The sequence below is a fragment of the Drosophila ananassae genome, chromosome 3R (genome assembly GCF_017639315.1).
Source record: "Drosophila ananassae strain 14024-0371.13 chromosome 3R, ASM1763931v2, whole genome shotgun sequence".
Taxonomy (NCBI): Eukaryota; Metazoa; Arthropoda; class Insecta; order Diptera; family Drosophilidae; genus Drosophila; species Drosophila ananassae.
In genome coordinates this window covers 7,638,058-7,659,672 of record NC_057930.1, presented here as the reverse complement: position 1 = coordinate 7,659,672, position 21,615 = coordinate 7,638,058, and the positions used below count along the sequence as shown (strand labels likewise).

At 38.4% G+C, this 21,615-nt stretch overlaps 8 protein-coding genes across 11 annotated transcripts; 1 reads left to right on the top strand and 7 right to left on the bottom strand.

Annotated features, from left to right (window-relative positions):
- Positions 1 to 11: 11 nt before the first annotated feature.
- LOC6505335 lies at positions 12 to 2,381 on the bottom strand. Its single transcript, XM_001964801.3, has 2 exons — positions 1,700 to 2,381; positions 12 to 1,627 (listed from the first exon to the last, which is right to left on the bottom strand). The coding sequence occupies exons 1-2, from the start codon at positions 2,290 to 2,292 to the stop codon at positions 79 to 81; spliced, it is 2,142 nt and encodes a 713-aa protein (XP_001964837.2). The 5' UTR covers positions 2,293 to 2,381; the 3' UTR covers positions 12 to 78.
- A 679-nt stretch (positions 2,382 to 3,060) lies between these two features.
- Positions 3,061 to 5,598, bottom strand: LOC6505334. Of its 2 annotated transcripts, XM_014904988.3 has the most exons (3): positions 5,045 to 5,598; positions 4,315 to 4,888; positions 3,061 to 4,239 (listed from the first exon to the last, which is right to left on the bottom strand). In XM_014904988.3, the coding sequence occupies exons 1-3, from the start codon at positions 5,536 to 5,538 to the stop codon at positions 3,232 to 3,234; spliced, it is 2,076 nt and encodes a 691-aa protein (XP_014760474.1). In that variant the 5' UTR covers positions 5,539 to 5,598; the 3' UTR covers positions 3,061 to 3,231. The 2 variants fall into 2 exon arrangements, with proteins under 2 accessions (XP_014760474.1, XP_001964836.1); XM_001964800.4 differs by having other exon boundaries at positions 3,061 to 4,888.
- Positions 5,599 to 5,639: 41 nt separating this feature from the next.
- On the bottom strand, positions 5,640 to 8,199 carry LOC6505333. The gene is made up of 3 exons (XM_001964799.4): positions 7,701 to 8,199; positions 7,289 to 7,586; positions 5,640 to 7,116 (listed from the first exon to the last, which is right to left on the bottom strand). The coding sequence occupies exons 1-3, from the start codon at positions 8,132 to 8,134 to the stop codon at positions 5,857 to 5,859; spliced, it is 1,992 nt and encodes a 663-aa protein (XP_001964835.1). The 5' UTR covers positions 8,135 to 8,199; the 3' UTR covers positions 5,640 to 5,856.
- A 1,949-nt stretch (positions 8,200 to 10,148) lies between these two features.
- On the bottom strand, positions 10,149 to 13,036 carry LOC6505332. The gene is made up of 3 exons (XM_001964798.4): positions 12,537 to 13,036; positions 11,723 to 12,020; positions 10,149 to 11,547 (listed from the first exon to the last, which is right to left on the bottom strand). Exons 1-3 carry the CDS (start codon positions 13,001 to 13,003, stop codon positions 10,288 to 10,290), a joined length of 2,025 nt encoding a protein of 674 aa, XP_001964834.1. The 5' UTR covers positions 13,004 to 13,036; the 3' UTR covers positions 10,149 to 10,287.
- Positions 13,037 to 13,300: 264 nt separating this feature from the next.
- On the bottom strand, positions 13,301 to 15,428 carry LOC6505327. Of its 3 annotated transcripts, none has more exons than XM_001964797.4 (4): positions 15,208 to 15,383; positions 15,002 to 15,143; positions 14,664 to 14,949; positions 13,301 to 14,564 (listed from the first exon to the last, which is right to left on the bottom strand). In XM_001964797.4, exons 1-4 carry the CDS (start codon positions 15,242 to 15,244, stop codon positions 13,314 to 13,316), a joined length of 1,716 nt encoding a protein of 571 aa, XP_001964833.2. In that variant the 5' UTR covers positions 15,245 to 15,383; the 3' UTR covers positions 13,301 to 13,313. The 3 variants fall into 3 exon arrangements, with proteins under 3 accessions (XP_001964833.2, XP_032310963.1, XP_044572557.1); XM_044716622.1 differs by having other exon boundaries at positions 13,560 to 13,749; positions 13,815 to 14,564; positions 15,002 to 15,428; XM_032455072.2 differs by having other exon boundaries at positions 15,002 to 15,428.
- Positions 15,429 to 15,562: 134 nt separating this feature from the next.
- Positions 15,563 to 17,423, bottom strand: LOC123257456. Its single transcript, XM_044716623.1, has 2 exons — positions 17,129 to 17,423; positions 15,563 to 17,074 (listed from the first exon to the last, which is right to left on the bottom strand). Exons 1-2 carry the CDS (start codon positions 17,234 to 17,236, stop codon positions 15,578 to 15,580), a joined length of 1,605 nt encoding a protein of 534 aa, XP_044572558.1. The 5' UTR covers positions 17,237 to 17,423; the 3' UTR covers positions 15,563 to 15,577.
- Positions 17,424 to 17,995: 572 nt separating this feature from the next.
- On the top strand, positions 17,996 to 18,750 carry LOC123257457. Its single transcript, XM_044716624.1, has 2 exons — positions 17,996 to 18,418; positions 18,469 to 18,750. Exons 1-2 carry the CDS (start codon positions 18,021 to 18,023, stop codon positions 18,725 to 18,727), a joined length of 657 nt encoding a protein of 218 aa, XP_044572559.1. The 5' UTR covers positions 17,996 to 18,020; the 3' UTR covers positions 18,728 to 18,750.
- A 523-nt stretch (positions 18,751 to 19,273) lies between these two features.
- LOC123257455 lies at positions 19,274 to 21,584 on the bottom strand. The gene is made up of 3 exons (XM_044716620.1): positions 21,170 to 21,584; positions 20,825 to 21,116; positions 19,274 to 20,770 (listed from the first exon to the last, which is right to left on the bottom strand). Exons 1-3 carry the CDS (start codon positions 21,565 to 21,567, stop codon positions 19,274 to 19,276), a joined length of 2,187 nt encoding a protein of 728 aa, XP_044572555.1. The 5' UTR covers positions 21,568 to 21,584.
- Between the last annotated feature and the right edge of the window lie 31 nt (positions 21,585 to 21,615).

The following is a 21,615-nucleotide window of genomic DNA, read 5'->3' as shown; positions in this document are numbered from 1 at the left end:
GAACATTTGAATAAAATCTGCAGTCATTTCATTGTTAATTTATTTTCAGTATAGCTACATTTTCAGAAGCATGGAATGTTAAACTAAAGTTGAATTTTTCTCCATTTTCTTTGCTCTCATGTCTTTCCATTTGATCATTTCATCGTTCAAGTTCTTTGGATAGCAAAAACAGAACTTTTTGCCAATTTTATTGTCGATACACCCCGAATGATTCTTGAAGTTGTGCAGGACACTAACATCCTCCCATTTGATCCTGCCCATACGAGATAGTTGTGAGTTGATAAGTAATGTGGCCTCGTAAATTCCAGTTTCCGGAATCGTCTTGATTCCTATGCGGTAGGTATTGACCCCGTCACTGGTCTCCGGTCCCAACTTTCGCTCAAAATAATCCACATTCAAGAGCGCCAATCTCTGGCAGAATTGATTCAGGTCGTTTATCAGCATATGCGCGTTCATGTGGTACAATAATATTTTCGCTACATTGTAGGCGCGAGCATCGTGGGGCAAGGGAACAAAAGAGCGGCAGGTGCAAAAGTGCGATTCAATGCAGGCCTCCTCGCAGCCCCGATCCTTGGGCAATTGATGGAACAAGGACCTACTTGACTCGCATAGTCCCTTGTCCGATGGCTGTAGGACTAGCTCTTCGTGGGTGGTGGCATTTAATTGCAGGATGTGACGCAGAGTCAAGTGCAAATCATAGGGTGAGGTGAGGCGTTCGCGGTTCATCTTTATATTTGTTGTAAACTCCTCATAGGCCACCTGGAACCAAACTGGCAAATGGATGTGCAGCAAAGGTAGACGCTGCTCCAGGAAGCCATCTGGCAAAAGTGCCAGATCTCCTGTTTGATATCCCTGGTCACTAAACAGTATCACTATAGAGTGCTCGAATACCTGGTTCTTTTCCATTAGTTCCAACTGCTTGACGAACCGATCATCCAGGCTGGTGGACGCAAAATGATATTCCCGGGTGAAGGAAGAACTCCAAAACAAGCCTAACACCGGCTGATCCAGTTCTGAAATTAATCTTTTTGTGAATTGATGGCAAAAGTCAAACAGATAGTCAAAAATCAGACGTCTGCCCATACAATATTCAATGCCAAATCTATAAACTAAATTCATGAATTTTGAAAGGGCTGAAAGCAGAGAATGAAGTTCGAAGTCGGCTGGTATCTCCAAAGGGAATGATGATTTAATGCTGTCCTCCCCAACTGCCGTCGAATAACCAGCCCTTTGGTACTCCTTCCACATCAAGGGGAACCGCATAATGCACTCCTCTTTTCTTTTGGTCCCAGCAAATACCGCACAGAGGTTGGCGAGCATGGATGGCCCTACCTTGTTGTAGCCCTGCATTTCCAACCAGTTTGGTTTTCGGACAAAGTTCGCTGTTTTTGGCATAGTACGTTGGAAATTCATTCTCGATAGATTTTCCAATCCCAGAATTATTACACTGGGTGGCCTCTCCAGAGGATGGGTTTGAATACGAGTGCTCTTGTTAAAAACCTGGACCAAGGGAGCAGCATCTTGCTGCACAATATTTCGGGTATTTCTCGCTTCATGACATTCCACTACAATGCCGCTAATATTGGGTTTCAACAGAGTATTCTGCTGGAAACTCCTTTGAGAAACACTGTGGGAGGAATATGACGTTTTCATGTTTTTTTTTTATTAAAATGTTGAAATTAATAAGTTAGTTTCTTACGTGATATAGGGATCCCTATTTTTGTTAAAAAACTCTCTATAGTGGCAGCTGAATTTTGTAATATTCGGGGCTATTTTCACCATCGCATCCGTGTAAACGTGAACTTTATATCTCTTTAGTTTTTGATTATATCTTAGCGAAATAATATCTGATTCATTGTTGCACTTCTTAAGGTCCACTTTTTGAAAGATTTCCATAACATCCGAGGAGAAAGGATCTGCAAATGGTACTTGACACTTTTTGTCGTTTACAAAAAATCTATCTGTTGGATTAGCAATCAATCGGCGATTCGTTCTTTCGCTCAAATCATATATAGACTTTTCAGCATATTCGGCCACTTCAACATTCGATTGGAAAAGGTTTGGCGACTGTGTGGTCGCTAGAAGAGCCAAAAGTCGTTTATGAAATTTGATCAATTTTTGGTCAATAGTTCGAGTTGTGTATATAACGATTGGGTCCTTCACTTTTCCATTTTCAGATTGAGGAGGTTGAACCTCCTCGGCGACTTCTTCCTTCCCAGGGAAAACATGATTGCACCAAATTAATAGCAACAGAGCAGCGAAAAAAATAACCGCAAACTTTTTAAATTTCATTTAGTTGTTTTCTATTTATTGTGCTCTTAAATATTCAGTGTAAATTTTTGAATTGCTTAAAATGGATAGCTTGGATGATTTTGGGGAAAAAATATTACAGGTTTTAAATTTTATACAGATACAGATTAGAAAGTTGAAAAAAGCGAAGATATTCCTTAAACTGTATGGTGATTGGGAATGTTAAGCGACAACGCATATCTTATTTTTGGCCAATACTTTTTTAACCGATTCTAGGGCATTATTTTTTATGAATCGACACCACTCGAGTCCGATTTCCAAATTTTATACAAAGACAAAATCTGGCTAAATAAAATTGCATTCCATTTGTAAACATTTTTTAAGAGATTTGTTAAAAATGGCACTAACATGTTCAAAAGCTTAGCCTCTTTACTTGATCCTAATCTGACTAAAAACAAGAAAGGACGACTATAGTCGAGTTTCCCGACTATTCCCGGTATTCATCTTATCTACTCACACTTTAATTAACCTTTCAAAGTATAGAATCTGTAGAAAAAAAATTGTTACATACTTTTATATATCAAATAAAAAACCTCTTGACGTAATATTAAGGTGGCGAACCCGCATGCCACGCCCAAAATCCCAAAATCCACAAGCGAAAAAAAAAACTACAAATTGTTTGAGAGTCTTTGTGAAAACTACAAACATTATAGTCTTTGTGATCCGACTTCATAGAGAGAGTCGGACTGGCGAACATGGCTATATTGATTTGGCTGTCGATGCTGATTGAAGTGAAGACATATACGAATATATATGTATATATATCTTTATTGGGATCCTGTTACATACACTCATGCGAATACAATATACCCTTGCACTCTACGAGTACCGGGTAGCAATAAAAGAGCAACAATACACTATCATGTAATATATTTATATATGTATATTAATATATATGTATTATATTAAAATATTTTAATTTTAGGCAAGTCCAGAAACAGTTTTGGTTATTTCCATATCATCATAAAAATCATCTTCGTGATGTTGCAAATATTCATAGACCACTTTTTGGACCTTTGGGGAATAGCGTTGTTTTAGAGCCAAGACCTCTGGCTTGTAGCAGAAACATATTTTCTTGGCCATAGCATCCTGGGCACAATACGATTCATTTCCGTAGGAGTTCAGGCGACTAATCGACTCCATATCGACGGTGACTTCGACTTCTTGCGAGATAGTGTGCACAGTGGCCCGAAAGAGACCGTTATTTGGAAGGGTGCTGAAGACCAGGCGATACGTGTTTATGTTATGCGGAGGAGCTATCCCATTCCCAAGATCATCGAAGTGCAATTCTTTTTCCGCTCGCAGGACCTGGTTCAATCGCAGACGTTGGCAGTGCTCCTCAAGATTCAGTTTGTGCAGGAACTTGTTCATCCGGTAGACAACCATTCTCGTCAGTGACTGGACGAACTCGCTATTTTCCACCTGGACAAAGGGCTGGCAGGTGCACCAGTGCCGGGGTATTAAGGCATCTTCGCAGCTCCGATTTACCGGCAGGGGACGAAGAATTGATTTGCAATTGACACAGGGCTCGGGAAAAGTGAGTCCCGGACGAACCTGCTCTAGTAGCTGTCGGATGCCCAGGTGAAGATCGTAGTTGGAGCAGAGACGGTTCTTATTCACCTCTAGAGCCTCCACCACCGATGGATAGCGTTCCCGGTACCAGGGCGGAAGGTATATGTGCAGCATGGGCAGTCGCTCCTCTAAGAAACCCGTATAGTGCTGGGCCAAGAGACCAAAACGGGAGCCGTGATCGCTCATCAGGATAACTACGGAGTTATTAAACAATCCGTACTCCTCGAATTCTTTCAGATAATCGACAAACAACCCGTCCAAATTGTGCCCGCCCCGAAAGTCATCGTGCGTGAAGCTACTAGTCCAAAATAAACCGAAGAGAGGCTTTGGATTCTCGTGGACAAAACGCTGGATAAGCTGCTTGGCAAAGTCAAAAATATAGTTGACACTCAGTCGCCTGCCCACACAGTACTTAAAACCAAGGTATTTTACCGTTTTAAGGATATTTTCGGCTATAATCATAAAGGGCCTCAAATAAAAGTCTACTGGTTTTCGGATAAAACCCCACTTCATGTAGTTAAAAATAGAAAAGGTGCTCATGTCCTCGGCGTAGGCTGTTAAGTAGCCGGCATTGTGAAAGAAGTTCCACAAAAATGTCATAGAGTCCATGCATCCTTTTGTTCGCAAATCGCAACGCCGTCGCCATCTCATTGGATTCCTCCCGGTCAGTATGGCTATTAAATTGGGAAGGGTATTGTCGGCCACTTTGTTATAGCCCTCCATTTCGAACCACCCTGGCTGGCTAACAAACTCCGTGGTTAGAGGCATCATTCGTCGGAAATTCATCCTGGACATGCTGTCGATTCCAAAGATGAAAACATTAGGATACGTGGCTGCTCGAATGGCATCTGCTTTGTCATTGTGGTGTTTCGGTTGTTGAACAAACGAGAAGGCATCCTGTTGAATGATATGCGTCCTATTGGATAATGTATGACACTGCACCACAACACCTAAGAAGTAACTCGGCACAACCCAATCCTGGCCAAAGTCATTGGGTGGCATTAAACTGAAAAATAAAGATAAGGCGTTTAAAAATGATTTCTTTTAAAACTCATCAAATATTGCGATAAAACCACACCACACTTGCTTTTAAGCCTATTAAGAGTTAAACTCTTTATCCCTTAAATGCTGAAGGTCATATAAAAATTAAATCCAAACTCACTATGAAAATGTGTCATCAGTTCCACGAACTATCTGGTTGTATGTACAACCAAATTCCGTAACATTCGGAAAATGCGAAGAAATCACATCATAGTTTATGTGCAGTCTGTATAGCTTTTCCTCAGAATTATAAAGAACACTTATTAAACTTGGCTCGTCGGTGCACGACTTGAACTTAAGGGGCTTAACAATCTTCCATATATCGTCACCAAACCAATCCAAATACGGCATTTGGCACTTGGGACTGAGTACAAAAAACCTTTGGACAGGTTGGGACGCTACGCGGGATGGCGACTCTACAATGGCCACACTTTCAATGGTACCACTGTGGTTGGTATTGTTGAGGTCGAAGCGAGTTAATGGCTGTATGTTGATCTCCCAGGATGTATTTGGCGGAGTCGGGTCCCAGTTGCTTCGTTTGTAGTTAACCAGTATGAATATCAACCAGAAGACCAGCGTGCAGAGACATAGTTTGCGAAGGTAATATCGGAACATAATTGCGTTTTTTGAGTGTAACTACTATGTGACGTTGACTGAATAATGCTTGGCACACTTTATGAATTAACTAAAACATTTAAAAATCGTGAAATAAGAAATTACTAAAATATTCAATTTTTATTAAGAAATTTCATTTAATTTATGTTATATATTTATAAACTCTCCTTTTAATATCAAATCTTATGAATAGCTTGAGAATCATAATTTCGGATTCCTTTTTTTAAATTCAATATCTACTTACAGCTAAAATATGATGTCTATAATAAATACAAATAAATAGGTATAAATAGGTGTAGATAAGTTTAAACCAGATTTTTAGGATTTGAGGTCACTGAAGCAAATACAGTACAGCTTCGCTAGCTTGTCCTCGATACAGGTGGAGTCTTCCCGATAGGAGTTTGTTCGACTGATTTTCTCAACATTTACTTCGGAGATGTGGGTGACATTATTGTAGACGACAGTGGCTTGGAAGTCAGCGCTATTTTGGATCACTTTGAACTTGACCCGGTAGACGGCCTTCTCCACCTCTGGCAGTCGGTCGTCGTGCCATTTAACGTTCAGCCCTGTTTTAATCTCCGTCTTGATAACATAGTGCAGGGTCAGGTTTGAGCAGAGTTTAGTTAGATTCTTGGCTACGAAGTATTCGTTCATGCGATCGATCACACTGCGGGAGATCTGATCAGTCCAATCCGTGTCAGGGATGGGGATGTAGGGTTCGCAGGTGCACCAGTGATTGTCGATAGCCGCCTGGGCGCACGTGCGATCCTCTGGCAGGACATGGAACAGCGACTGGCAAGTGGGGCAATCGAAGGATTTGGGCAACACGGGTCCATCCGGAGTGCCTCCCATCTCAATAATGTGTTTGAGCGTGTTGTGAATATCGAAGTTAGAGCACAGCCGATGTTGGTTGATCTCCAGCGCGCGCACATAAGATGGATATGTCACCCGAAACCAAGGCGGAAGATAAATGAACATCATGGGCAGTCTTTCCTCCAAGAAGCCTTCCTTCAGCTTGGTCAGACGTCCGTATCTGACCCCATGATCGGCGAAAAATATTATTATGGTCTCCTCCAGGGCACCAGACGCCTTTAAGTCCAAGAGGTCGCCCAGGATCTTGTTCTGCATAGCGGAGGGCATAAAAGGGTCGTCATGACTGAAGTGATTTGACCAAAACATTCCCCATATGGGACGTTCGTGGACAAATCTTTCCGTGAACATGCGTCCATAATCATAAATATAACGATTTGCTATCCGGCGGCCCAAACAATATCGCATGTAATCATGCTCTGGTATTCGGTATATATCCAACTTGGATTCCAGAGCCCTCAAAAACGGTCGGAAATAGTAATCCACAGGCTTTTTCTGAAAGCCCGGCTTTAAATAACTGAAGTGATTTGAGTTACTTTCATCCTCCGCATATCCTGTCAAATAGCTTGCATTTTTGAAGTACTTCCATATCATGGGCATTTTATCAAAACAACCTTTTGAGTCTGTATCACAAATTTGCTCTTTGGCCGTTTCCGCCGAATAGCCACTGAGCATGGCAAAAATATTGGGAAAAGAGTTGTCAGCAACCTGTTAAAAATAAACGAAAATGTATGGTTAATTTTATTCCTACATTATTTTTCAGAGTTGTTATTTATTCAAGTTATTTGTCTGTGCAAAAAATAAAACTATTATAAATCTATGTTATCAAGCTAAGTTAATTTTCTCTTATTTTTACTTTTAAAATAAAATAAAACCGTACCTTATTGTATCCCTGCATTTCGTACCATCCAACCCCTTGAAGGAACTTGAAAACTTTGGGCATAGTTCTTCTCAAATTTATCCGAGACAGTGAGTCTATTCCGTACATAATAACACTAGGTTTTCGCACTGCATGTTTCTGCTTCATATCCTTGGGAAGCGGCTGGTGTTGTACAAATGTAAAGGCGTCCTTTTGAAGGAGTATTGAGGGCTCATCAGCGGTGCGGCACTCAACCACAATGCCCTCAACATGTATCGGCACCACATAGCCATCCGAGAAATACTTATATGCCTTGAGTCTGGAAGATATGACGTGAAAAGTAGATATGGGCTCGGAAAAAACGGATCAATTAAAATAGCTTTATTTTAAATGTAAACTATGCATACAGGTTATTTATTATCTACAAACTCACCTGTCGTAGGTGTCTGCCTCACTGCCGTATTCCACTTCCCGGTAAAAGCAATTGTATTCCACATCCGTGTTGTTAAGCAAATCCACTGCAACTTCCTCGTCTATTCGCAAAATGTATCTCTGCATTTTTGGGCTATATTCCGTCGATATCAGATCGCTGTCGTTGGTGCAGGTAACCAGGGTTTGGGGCTTATAAAACTCCATGATTTCCGGTGTGAAAGGATCCACATAGGGAATTACACACTTCGATGTTTTCACATAGTATTTCTGGGTCTTTGAATTTTCATTAAACAGTCTCGGAAGTGGAGTGGGTTCTGACAATTCCAAATCCGAGTAGTCACTTTGCCGCTGGGTGAAGTAAACCAGAAACCCCAGAAAACAGCAGAAGGCAAAGACTTTGTATAAAGGATGAGTGGCTCGAAGATGCGACTCCATGGTGTGCCATCGACCACGAAAATAATTAAACTGAAACTGATCGGTGCCTGCGAAACGAAAACGTGTCGAGAATTGTGAAGACCCCTGTTATCTCGCCACCTAGCATTGCTGGGCTAGCAACGTGCGAGGCAGACCTTATGTTAGTAAACCACCGACTTTTATCACCACTTAAAAAAAATTAATTAAAACTGGAATGCAGAGTTGACACACAAAAATGTTCATCGAACCTTTTTGCGTAAGGTCAGGTACCGGATATTGGGTACCCGTATTTTTAATATTTTACCCGTATTCTATTTTGCAGCCGTATTTTGTAATATTTTGGGATGTGTTCATTACCCATCTAATATTACAAAGATTTTGGGTATGCAATTCATTTGGGTCTAAATTGACGAAGTATGACGATTTGTACATGCTCTTGAGCGTCTTTTTTACAACTGATGTTACGAAGGTGGTGGAAATATGTATTATCTTTCTAAACATGCCTCTCACGCGCTTGTAAATAAAAAAATGTATACATTGATCAATTTATTAATGTATATTTATTAGTGGTTGCATAGTCGTATAACTGCATCTAAGTTCCATTTCAAATGATTTTTGAATGTAATCGATCGTCGAAAGAAGTTTGTGACTATACATCGATACTCACGCCATGTGATCATACATATGTCGCAGATTAGAGAACATAATATAATATTTTAAGTTTTAAAGTAACCGATATTATGTTAGACGAATACAGAGAAATGTACTAGAAGTCTGTTAAACTTGGGTGAAACTCAAATGTCTAATTTAAAACAAATAAATTTAATTAAATTAAACGAATGTAAAAATATTTCTTTTAATTATGTCAATAAGGCCTCGTGATAAATCCACGGCCCAGGGCCTCGCATTGGCTAACGCCGGCACTGTACCCTTGCATAGAGCATTATAACATTATAATTTTGGTCAAAAGTGTGCAACGCAGTGAAGGAGACATATTCGACCCTATAAAATATATATATTCTTGATCAGGATCACCTCCTGAGACGATATGAGCATGTCCGTCTGTCTGACTGTTTCTACGCAAACTAGTCTCTCAGTTTTAAAGCTATCGACTTCAAACCTTGCACACATCCTTCTTTTGCTTGGAGGCAGTATATAAGTCGGAACGGCCGGGATCGGTCGACTACATTCTATAGCTGCTATATTGGTTGTAAATGCCATAACTCTGGGGTTTTTAAGCTAAACATGTTATATTTGACCAAAAAATCGTATCTAGAAAATTTCATAAGGATCGGCCGACTATATCCTATAACTGTCATAGTACGATCGGAATTGACATAACTTTGGTGCTTTTTAAGTTAAAACAAGAAAGGAAAGCTAACTTCGGGCGGAGCCGAAGTTTATATACCCTTGCAGTTGAGTCGCAGTCCGCTCGGTGGCGCCACGCATCTTATATTATTAGATATATAGCGGATCGTATATAGTTCACCGATCCTTATGAAATTTGGCATATCGAATTATTTTGCCCAAAGAGGAACCCCCATTGAAACTCCCATCCTTCTAACTTGAAAAACAACGAAGTTATAGCATTTCCGATAAATCAGTTATATGGCAGCTATAGGATATAGTCGACCGATCCTGGCCGTTCCGACTTATATAGTACCTGCAAAGAAAATAAGGATGTGTGAAAAGTTTCAACTCGATAGCTTTAAAACTGAGGGACTAGTTTGCGTATAAACCTACAGACAGACGGACATGCTTATATCCACTCAGGAGGTGATCCTGATCAAGAATATATGTACTTTATGGGGTCGAAGATGTCTCCTTCACTGCGTTGCACACTTTTGACCAAAATTATAATACCTTCTGCAAGGGTATAATGATAACCGGTCATTGGTTCCACGAACTGTGTTTCTGTTTCTAAGTTACACCAAATTTCGAATAGTTTGAAAAATGCAAAGAAACTACATGATCGTTTTTATGCACTGTGTGCAGTTCTGTACAGCACCCATTGTGATATATTTAAAAGATTTAATTATTATTTGGAACATTTATTTTAATAAAATAATGTAACGTATGAGTAGGAATACAGAATCGCATTCTTTTTTAAAAACATGCAATTTCGACTTACACCTAAATACGTTTATTCAAACGGTTAAGTTTATATGAGATATTTACTGTTTAAGGTTGCTGAAGCAAATACAGTACAGTTTCGCATTCTTTTCCTCAATACAGGTGGAGTCTTCCCGGTAGGAGTTTGTTCGACTGATTTTCTCCACATTTACTTCGGAGATGTGGGTGACATTATTGTAGACGACAGTGGCTTGGAAGTCAGCGCTGTTTTGATTTACTTTAAAGTGGACCCGGTAGATGGCCTTCTCCACCTCTGGCAGTCGTTCGTCGTGCCATTTAACGTTCAGCCCTGTTTTAATCTCCGTCTTGATAACATGGTGCAGGGTCAGGTTGGAGCAGAGTTTAGTTAGATTCTTGGCTACGAAGTATTCGTTCATGCGATCGATCACACTGCGGGAGATCTGATCAGTCCAATCCGTGTCAGGGATGGGGATGTAGGGTTCGCAGGTGCACCAGTGATTGTCGATAGCCGCCTGGGCGCACGTGCGATCCTCTGGCAGGACATGGAACAGCGACTGGCAAGTGGGGCAATCGAAGGATTTGGGCAACACGGGTCCATCCGGAGTGCCTCCCATCTCAATAATGTGTTTGAGCGTGTTGTGAATATCGAAGTTAGAGCACAGCCGATGTTGGTTGATCTCCAGCGCGCGCACATAAGATGGATATGTCACCCGAAACCAAGGCGGAAGATAAATGAACATCATGGGCAGTCTTTCCTCCAAGAAGCCTTCCTTCAGATTGGTCAAACGCCCCCATCTGATTCCATGATCGGCGAAGAATATCATGATCGTCTTCTCAAGAGCACCAGCATCCTTCAGGTCCAAGAGGTCGCTCAAAATTTTGTCCTGCATGGCAGATGGTAAGAATGGATCGTCGTGACTGAAGTGGCTCGACCAGAACATTCCCCAGATGGGACGTTCGTGGACAAATCTCTTCGTAAACATGCGTCCATAATCGTAAATATAACGATTTGCTATCCGGCGGCCCATACAATATCGCATTAAGTCATTATCGGGTAATCGGTATTCATCCAACTTGGATTCGAAAGCCTTCAACATAGGTCGGAAATAGTAATCCATTGGTTTTTTTTGAAAGCCCGGCTTGCAATAACTAAAGTGATTTAAGGCACTTTCATCCTCCGCATATCCTGTCAAATAGCTTGCATTTTTAAAGTACTTCCATATCATGGGCATTTTATCAAAACAACCTTTTGAGTCTGTATCACAAATTTGCTCTTTGGCCGTTTCCGCCGAATAGCCACTGAGCATGGCAAAAATATTGGGAAAAGAGTTGTCAGCAACCTGTTAAAAATAAACGAAAATATATGGTTAATTTTATTCCTACATTATTTTTTAGAGTTGTTATTTATTTAAATTATTTGCCAGTGAAAATAATAAAACCGTTATAAAACAAGCTAAGTTAATTGTCTCTTATTTTTACTTTTTTAATAAAATATTTAATAAAATAAAACCGTACCTTGTTGTATCCCTGCATTTCGTACCATCCAACCCCTTGAAGGAACTTGAAAACTTTGGGCATAGTTCTTCTTAAATTTATCCGAGACAGTGAGTCTATTCCGTACATAATAACACTAGGTTTTCGCACTGCATGTTTCTGCTTCATATCCTTGGGCAGTGGCTGATATTGCACAAATGTAAACGCGTCCTTTTGAAGGAGTATTGAGGGCTCATCAGCGGTGCGGCACTCAACCACAATGCCCTCAACATGTATCGGCACCACATATCCATCCGTGAAATATTTATTGGCTTTGAGTCTGAAAGAAAATAGGAAGTAAAAATTATGGGTTCCAGAAGACTAAGAAATAAATATGGTTTTTTTTCGTAAACCAATCTCGAAGATTATTTATTATCTAAAATTAAAAAGGGGAGTCTCACAATACTAGGTGGTGCTCCAATGAGGTGTGAATAAAAAAATTAATTAATTCATACAAATCTCTTACAAAGAAATTTAAGTTCAATTTAGATACTAAACTTCGTATCAGTTATTGCACCATAAGTAAACTTCATATGACTATACAGTTATATTATTATAAGCTACACCAACCCATTGTTTGGTGGCCTGCTATGTGATCCTTTTGAGTGCGTCATGTAGTGGTGCCACTTACGCACTGCAATATTAAGCTTTAAGGATCCCTTATAGAATACATAATTTATTACTAAATTTTGTAAGACCGATCACTTGAAACCTTATTTTTTTCAATTCTCTTATCTGTCGCGTTCATCAAACACTATCAATTATCTCTAATTATACAATTTTGCAAATTACTCACTTGTCAAAGGTGTCTGCCTCACTGCCGTATTTAACTTCCCGGTAAAAGCAATTGTATTCCACATCCGTGTTGTTAAGCAAATCCGCTGCAACTTCCTCGTCGATCCGCAAAATATATCTCTGGATCTTTGGGCTATATTCCGTCGATATCAGATCGCTGTCGTTGGTGCAGGTAACCAGGGTTTGGGGCTTATAAAACTCCATGACTTCCGGGGTGAAAGGATCCACATAGGGAATTTCACATTTAGATGTTTTCACATAGTATTTTTGGGTCTGTAGATGTTCTTTTAAAGGCAAGTCATTTTCTTCAACTTTCAATTCGTGGGTTGTTGGCAGTCGGATGGATTCTGTAAATTCAAAATCCGAGTTATCACTTCGCCGCTGAGTTAGGTAAACCAGAAGCCCCAGCAAACAGCAGAAGGCAAAGACTTTGTATAAAGGATGAGTCGCTCGAAGACGCGACTCCATGGTGTGCTGTCGACCACGGAAAGAGTTGAACTAAACGCGATTGGTAAATACTTTTGGGAAGATATGAATTTAAGCTGGAATTTCGAACTGGCTCACGTAAATGTTCATCACACCTTTTTGTGTTAAGTCAGGTGCGGGTGTTATTAAAATAAATGTAATTATTTATATTGGCGTGACAATGCCGAATTGACTTAATTGTTCGGCATATTATTTTTTAAAATTTTTTAAATTTGTATTCCATGACCCAAAGAAAGAACAAACAGTCTTCTTTGAATTTAATTATTTATATATTTAAAAAAAAAATTCAAAATTATTTAGTATTTAGTTCTGTGACACAAATGCAATAAAGCTTCTGAATTTTATTTTGCACACAGACTGAATCGTTTCCATACATATTGATGCGACTGATGAGTTCCACATTAAGTTTCAGCTCCTCGTTGTCCTTGTTATACAGGATAGTGGCAAAGAATTCGCCAAAGTTCTGGTGAACCTGAAACTTTGAGTGATAGTAACGCAATCCAGTCTCCGGATTCATGTTTCCATCCAAATTGTCGATCCTCTCTTCAGTTGCATTCACAATCCTAAGTGTGAGGTTGCTACACAAATTCTGCAGATGATTCTTCCAGAGGTACTGATTTATTTGATTCACGATTAGCTCCGCCATTCTCCAGCTCAACGCGGTGTCACGCACTCGCACGTAGTTGTGGCACGTGCAGTACTCCTCCTTTATGGCGGCCTGCGAACAGCTGCGATTTTTGGGCAATGGATAGAACAAGGACTGACATTGGGGGCAGTCGTATGACCAGGATACCTTGGATCGCTGCTGCATTTTGTCGATTTTCAAGATGTGCCTGAAGGTGTTGTATATGTCGAAGTTGGAGCTGAGGCGATTCTGATTCTGGGCCAGGGCCCTGGCATAGTGGGGATATTTATTTCGGAACCAGGGCGGCAAATAGATGAACATCATTGGCTGTCGCTCCTCCAGAAACGCTTCCTTCATTTGCATCAAAGGACCAAACCGGGCGCCATGATCTGAAAAAAATATCATGATTGTGTGTTCAAAGGCTCCATCTCTCTCGAAGTTTAAGAGATCATTAAGAATTTTGTGTTGCATTCCAGAAAGCATGAATGTGTCATCGTGACTGAAGTGATTTGACCAAAACATGCCCCAAATCGGTCGATTTGCCACATATCGTTGCATGAACTGACGGCAATAATCATAAATATAACTATTGGCCAGTTTCCTACCAAGGCAGTATTTCATTAGGCACCCCGGGCAGTGTGTGGTAGGAGTATTCTCCTCCAGGGCAGTCAGAAAAGGTCGAAAATAATAATCTACCGGCTTCTCAGAGAATCCATGCTTCGCATACGTAAAGGTATTGGCCACGCCCTCGTCTTCAGCATATGCTGTCAAATAGCCCGCCCTTTTGAGATCCTTCCAAATGAAGGGCACGATGTCCAGGCATTTCGGGAGATCCGTATCGCATATTTTTGTCTTTGCCGTTTCTGGCGAGTATCCGGTTAGCATGGCAAATATATTTGGAAATGAATTATCAGCCACCTGAGAATACCAAGAAAATAAACAAAGAAAATTCGACACTACGTATGAGAAGTATGTATAAGTAATATAAATAAACTTTGTTTATTTAGAAACATTTACCTTATTATAGCCCTTCATTTCAAACCACCCAGGAGATTTTAAAAACTCAAATACCATTGGCATTGTTCGACGCAAGTTTGTGCGGGATACTGTATCGATTCCATACATAATAAGACTCGGCTTACGATGTGATCTATATTTTCGAAGCTTTTCTTGAGGTTGAATTAAAACAAAGGCATCCTTTTGAAGGACTTTGGTTTCGTCTGCTGTTCTACACTCTACCAACATGCCCTCCACGTCCTGGGGCACCATATAATCCTGATTAAAGCGAGTTTTGTTTCCTAAGCTATTTTAAAGAGATTATTTTTGAGTTTTAATTGTTGCATATACAGGATTACCTATCATAGACATCAGCATGTTGGCCGTAAATAATTTTCTGATAAAAGCAAGACACAGCATTGTTGTTTAATTGTATCATTTGATGAACTACTTCTTCATTTATGTGAAGAACATACTTTTTAATGAACTCATCGTAGTGAACTGTAACCAAATCACTTTCATTGGTACAGGGTATGAACTTTAAAGGCTTATATACTTTCATCACCTCGGCATTGAAGGGATTCACATAGGGCATTTGACATCTTCCTGAATTCACATATAATTGGTCCTTTTCCTTATTAATATTTTGTTCTATAGACCTAATATTTATATTATTCCAAATCAATATTAAGAGTAAAATGGGAAAAGCCCAGAGACATCTTTTCACAGGAAATATTACGAACCGAACCATTATAATATTTACTTTGAACTAAATGGACGATAAGTAAAATGTAGCTCGTCAAGTGAAACGAAACAAATTAATTTCATGGCGATTTTAAGATTTGGTTTCTCTCTAAATAAACATTTAAAACTCAATATGCTCTTTTTTAAATTTATTTTAAAAGTTACAATTTTAATTGTATTTAACTAGATACTTATTTTTTTAAATTGTTTGGTTTCTTCAAATTTCTTTTAAAAACTTTTCGTTTTACCCAGTGCCCTACAACAATCCTGCCGTGTTTACGGATTCTGAATTGTCCATTTTTTTTTGCATTATCATAAAAAGATTTATGCAACTTCTTTTTCTCATCGGTATTGGTAGTTACTTGTTCTAATTTTAAAGGCTCTTTTACCGTATTTTCTAACTTTTTAGGCTGTTGACTTTTACAAATACAAAATGATTTTAGCTTAAGAGATATTATACATTTTGATGTTTCAGTATAGTCACCCAGCCGACTAAAATGCTCCACATTAACGCCTTCCAATTTTTCCAAATCTGAGTTATAGTTTACAGTGGTTAAAAATTTTACGTTTTGAGGATTTACAGAAAATTTGACACGGTAGGAGTTTGTTCTAAAAGGAGTAAAATAATCTTTGTGTTGGTGGATTATCTTGGAAGAGTTAAGTTGCAGAATATGACACTTTTTTAACAATTCATGTTCATTTAAATAATTATTTATACTTTCAACTAAAAGTTCTCCCAAGTGCAAGTTCTGAGCGTCTTTGGTTCGAACCTCCAATTGGCTGAAACCATTTCTACTCAGGTATTGATTGATTTGATTTATAATTCTCGGAGGAGCTGTATTTACGGCATACTCATGAATTTCTTTTTTGGTTTGGCAGGCACAGTCTTCCTTTGGAATTCCCGCTTTTTTACAGTCACGATCCCAAGGAAGATTTATGAATAATGATTGACAAAATGGACAATCGCGCGACGTCTGGTATGAACCAGAACTTCCATTTCCCATTTGAATAATGTGCATTAGGGTATTGTATATATCAAAATTAGAGCTCAGTCTCTGCTGATTTAGATGCAGGGCCTGAGTGTGTTTGGGATACTTTTTGCGAAACCAAGGAGGCAAATATATAAACATCATGGGTAGATGAAAGTCCAGAAAAGCCTTGTCCATTTTCCGCGTAAAATCACCCTTTTTATGATGATCTGCTCCAAAAAATATCATAATAGTGTGATCGAAAACTCCATCAGATTCCAAGTCAAGAAGATCTCTCAAAATCTCCTGTTGCAATGATTCGCTAGAAAGGCTTCCGTAATTTGCCCAGAAAAGTCCCCAGATGGGTCTAATTTTTAAATATCGTTGCATATACTGCCGTCCAAAATCGAAGATATAGCTATGATTTGTTCTCCGTCCCAGGCAATTGGCATTCTTTTCTAGATTCTGGGTACCCAATAAGTTGAAAGGGCGAAAATAGTAATCCGTAGGTTTAGTGGAAAAAACTGGAAAGGTATTTCCTTGAGAGCCCTCTTCGGCATAGGCCGTCATGTAGTTGGCCTGGTCAAAATCCTTCCAAATCATTGGTAGTGAATTTAGACAGTTCTTCATTTTTTTCTTACAATAATTTGTTTGTGTGGCCGTATTTTTAGACGTGCCACTCAACATGGTGAACATGTTTGCAAACGAATCATTACCAATCTGAAAAAAATTTCTTATCACAATTTTAAGACAAATACAATTTTAAAGAAATACCCTATTGTAACCTTGCATTTCGTACCATCCTTCTCCTTTCAAATATTCATGAACCATGGGAAAATTACTCCTAAGTTTAAGACGGGATAGCGATTCAATTCCAAACATTATTACACTAGACTTGATCTTCTTTGAGGGCACGGTTGGCGTTAGGATTGGTTGATACTGAACCAAAACGAAGACATCTCGTTGCAGAACCTTTAGAGGTTTCTCCGATGTCTGGCACTCTATAAGAAGTGATTCCACATGCAAAGGAATAATAAAGTCCTGAGAGAATTGGATTCTCCCAAGTCTATAACAATGGTATAGGAAATTATTTTAATTTACTCTGCACTTTTTGCTTACGCATCATTTTCTGCTGGCACATTTCCATTTTTAATATTTCTATAGAAACAATGGTATGTCCTTTGGCTGGAATTTAATAATTCATGGATAATTGGGTCGTTTATGTGAAGGATATATCGTTTCAGAAAGTTGTCATAGATAACCGAGACAAGATCACTTTGGTTTGAGCAGCTTTTAAAAAAACTGGATCTATGGACTTTCCTGTAAATATTACTTTCGTTATCCTCGATATTTGCTATAAGACATTTGGGTCCTTGTACAAAATAATTGTAATCCAGGAAATTTGTATTCAATTCTCTGAACAGCTCGTTGAGAGTTTGGCTTTTGGAGATTTTTCCTTCAATTGGTCTGAGAAAATGGGACAGAAAAAAAATAAATTTAATATTCTTCTGAATCATGGTGTTTTCAGTGTCAGATTTACTAAAGGGAAATATTTGCATTTTTATTTTTATGAAATTTGACCATTTAAATTGAGATTAGCCATGAAATTGATATTTCCATAGATTTAATTGTAATTCTCGAAATTCTGAAGCAGTTAAGCTGAAAGATGAAACAAAATAGGGTACTTTTGTGGCTGATTCATTTTATAATATTATGTATTTTGGCGAAGGTGGCCAAAAAACGTACAGTCGATCGAACTACAGTCAAAAAAATAACTACCCCTCACCACCATTATATAAAAACCACTCAGTGTCATATACCCTATTATCCCATTATTTCCAAAATAAAAAAACACTCTGCCAGTTTTAACTGCTCCAAAGACAAGAGTTTAATCAGCAATCGATTTGATGAGAAGCTGCAGCATTATGTTTTGCAAATAAATTACCCAGTTGCTCAATTAAAATTGAAAGTAATGCGAAAAAAATTCCCTAACTTGATGGGCTACAATTGCACCTATCGGGAAATCCGAAGATTGAAGAATGCTAGTGCCGAAGAACCCATGAGGTAATAATTTTATCAAACTATATAAATAATTTTTTTATAAAATCCAACAGCTTAGGTGAAGAAACCGCCTTTGAGGATGGTTATGTGGTTCCCCTTCACATCGAAGCAATGAAAGTTATTTGCCGAAATGAACTTTCCGAGGATCTGCAAATGGACACCTTCGCCTTTGTCCAGCCCCGCAGGTCGATTCCTCTCCAAAAATCTTGGCACCGCCGACCTAGTATCATAATGCTAGGTATGGATAACCTTTCAAGGATGACCTTACGTAACAACATGCCTAGTCTGTTTGAAAATATCAAAAAGCCGTAAATAATTTTCTGATAAAAGCAAGACACAGCATTGTTGTTTAATTGTATCATTTGATGAACTACTTCTTCATTTATGTGAAGAACATACTTTTTAATGAACTCATCGTAGTGAACTGTAACCAAATCACTTTCATTGGTACAGGGTATGAACTTTAAAGGCTTATATACTTTCATCACCTCGGCATTGAAGGGATTCACATAGGGCATTTGACATCTTCCTGAATTCACATATAATTGGTCCTTTTCCTTATTAATATTTTGTTCTATAGACCTAATATTTATATTATTCCAAATCAATATTAAGAGTAAAATGGGAAAAGCCCAGAGACATCTTTTCACAGGAAATATTACGAACCGAACCATTATAATATTTACTTTGAACTAAATGGACGATAAGTAAAATGTAGCTCGTCAAGTGAAACGAAACAAATTAATTTCATGGCGATTTTAAGATTTGGTTTCTCTCTAAATAATCATTTAAAACTCAATATGCTCTTTTTTAAATTTATTTTAAAAGTTACAATTTTAATTGTATTTAACTAGATACTTATTTTTTTAAATTGTTTGGTTTCTTCAAATTTCTTTTAAAAACTTTTCGTTTTACCCAGTGCCCTACAACAATCCTGCCGTGTTTACGGATTCTGAATTGTCCATTTTTTTTTGCATTATCATAAAAAGATTTATGCAACTTCTTTTTCACATCGGTATTGGTAGTTACTTGTTCTAATTTTAAAGGCTCTTTTCCCGTATTTTCTAACTTTTTAGGCTGTTGACTTTTACAAATACAAAATGATTTTAGCTTAAGAGATATTATACATTTTGATGTTTCAGTATAGTCACCCAGCCGACTAAAATGCTCCACATTAACGCCTTCCAATTTTTCCAAATCTGAGTTATAGTTTACAGTGGTTAAAAATTTTACGTTTTGAGGATTTACAGAAAATTTGACACGGTAGGAGTTTGTTCTAAAAGGAGTAAAATAATCTTTGTGTTGGTGGATTATCTTGGAAGAGTTAAGTTGCAGAATATGACACTTTTTTAACAATTCATGTTCATTTAAATAATTATTTATACTTTCAACTAAAAGTTCTCCCAAATGCAAGTTCTGAGCGTCTTTGGTTCGAACCTCCAATTGGCTGAAACCATTTCTACTCAGGTATTGATTGATTTGATTTATAATTCTCGGAGGAGCTGTATTTACGGCATACTCATGAATTTCTTTTTTGGTTTGGCAGGCACAGTCTTCCTTTGGAATTCCCGCTTTTTTACAGTCACGATCCCAAGGAAGATTTATGAATAATGATTGACAAAATGGACAATCGCGCGACGTCTGGTATGAACCAGAACTTCCATTTCCCATTTGAATAATGTGCATTAGGGTATTGTATATATCAAAATTAGAGCTCAGTCTCTGCTGATTTAGATGCAGGGCCTGAGTGTGTTTGGGATACTTTTTGCGAAACCAGGGAGGCAAATATATAAACATCATGGGTAGATGAAAGTCCAGAAAAGCCTTGTCCATTTTCCGCGTAAAATCACCCTTTTTATGATGATCTGCTCCAAAAAATATCATAATAGTGTGATCGAAAACTCCATCAGATTCCAAGTCAAGAAGATCTCTCAAAATCTCCTGTTGCAATGATTCGCTAGAAAGGCTTCCGTAATTTGCCCAGAAAAGTCCCCAGATGGGTCTAATTTTTAAATATCGTTGCATATACTGCCGTCCAAAATCGAAGATATAGCTATGATTTGTTCTCCGTCCCAGGCAATTGGCATTCTTTTCTAGATTCTGGGTACCCAATAAGTTGAAAGGGCGAAAATAGTAATCCGTAGGTTTAGTGGAAAAAACTGGAAAGGTATTTCCTTGAGAGCCCTCTTCGGCATAGGCCGTCATGTAGTTGGCCTGGTCAAAATCCTTCCAAATCATTGGTAGTGAATTTAGACAGTTCTTCATTTTTTTCTTACAATAATTTGTTTGTGTGGCCGTATTTTTAGACGTGCCACTCAACATGGTGAACATGTTTGCAAACGAATCATTACCAATCTGAAAAAAATTTCTTATCACAATTTTAAGACAAATACAATTTTAAAGAAATACCCTATTGTAACCTTGCATTTCGTACCATCCTTCTCCTTTCAAATATTCATGAACCATGGGAAAATTACTCCTAAGTTTAAGACGGGATAGCGATTCAATTCCAAACATTATTACACTAGACTTGATCTTCTTTGAGGGCACGGTTGGCGTTAGGATTGGTTGATACTGAACCAAAACGAAGACATCTCGTTGCAGAACCTTTAGAGGTTTCTCCGATGTCTGGCACTCTATAAGAAGTGATTCCACATGCAAAGGAATAATAAAGTCCTGAAAGAATTGGATTCTCCCAAGTCTATAACAATGGTATAGGAAATTATTTTAATTTACTCTGCACTTTTTGCTTACGCATCATTTTCTGCTGGCACATTTCCATTTTTAATATTTCTATAGAAACAATGGTATGTCCTTTGGCTGGAATTTAATAATTCATGGATAATTGGGTCGTTTATGTGAAGGATATATCGTTTCAGAAAGTTGTCATAGATAACCGAGACAAGATCACTTTGGTTTGAGCAGCTTTTAAAAAAACTGGATCTATGGACTTTCCTGTAAATATTACTTTCGTTATCCTCGATATTTGCTATAAGACATTTGGGTCCTTGTACAAAATAATTGTAATCCAGGAAATTTGTATTCAATTCTCTGAACAGCTCGTTGAGAGTTTGGCTTTTGGAGATTTTTCCTTCAATTGGTCTGAGAAAATGGGACAGAAAAAAAATAAATTTAATATTCTTCTGAATCATGGTGTTTTCAGTGTCAGATTTACTAAAGGGAAGTATTTGCATTTTTAT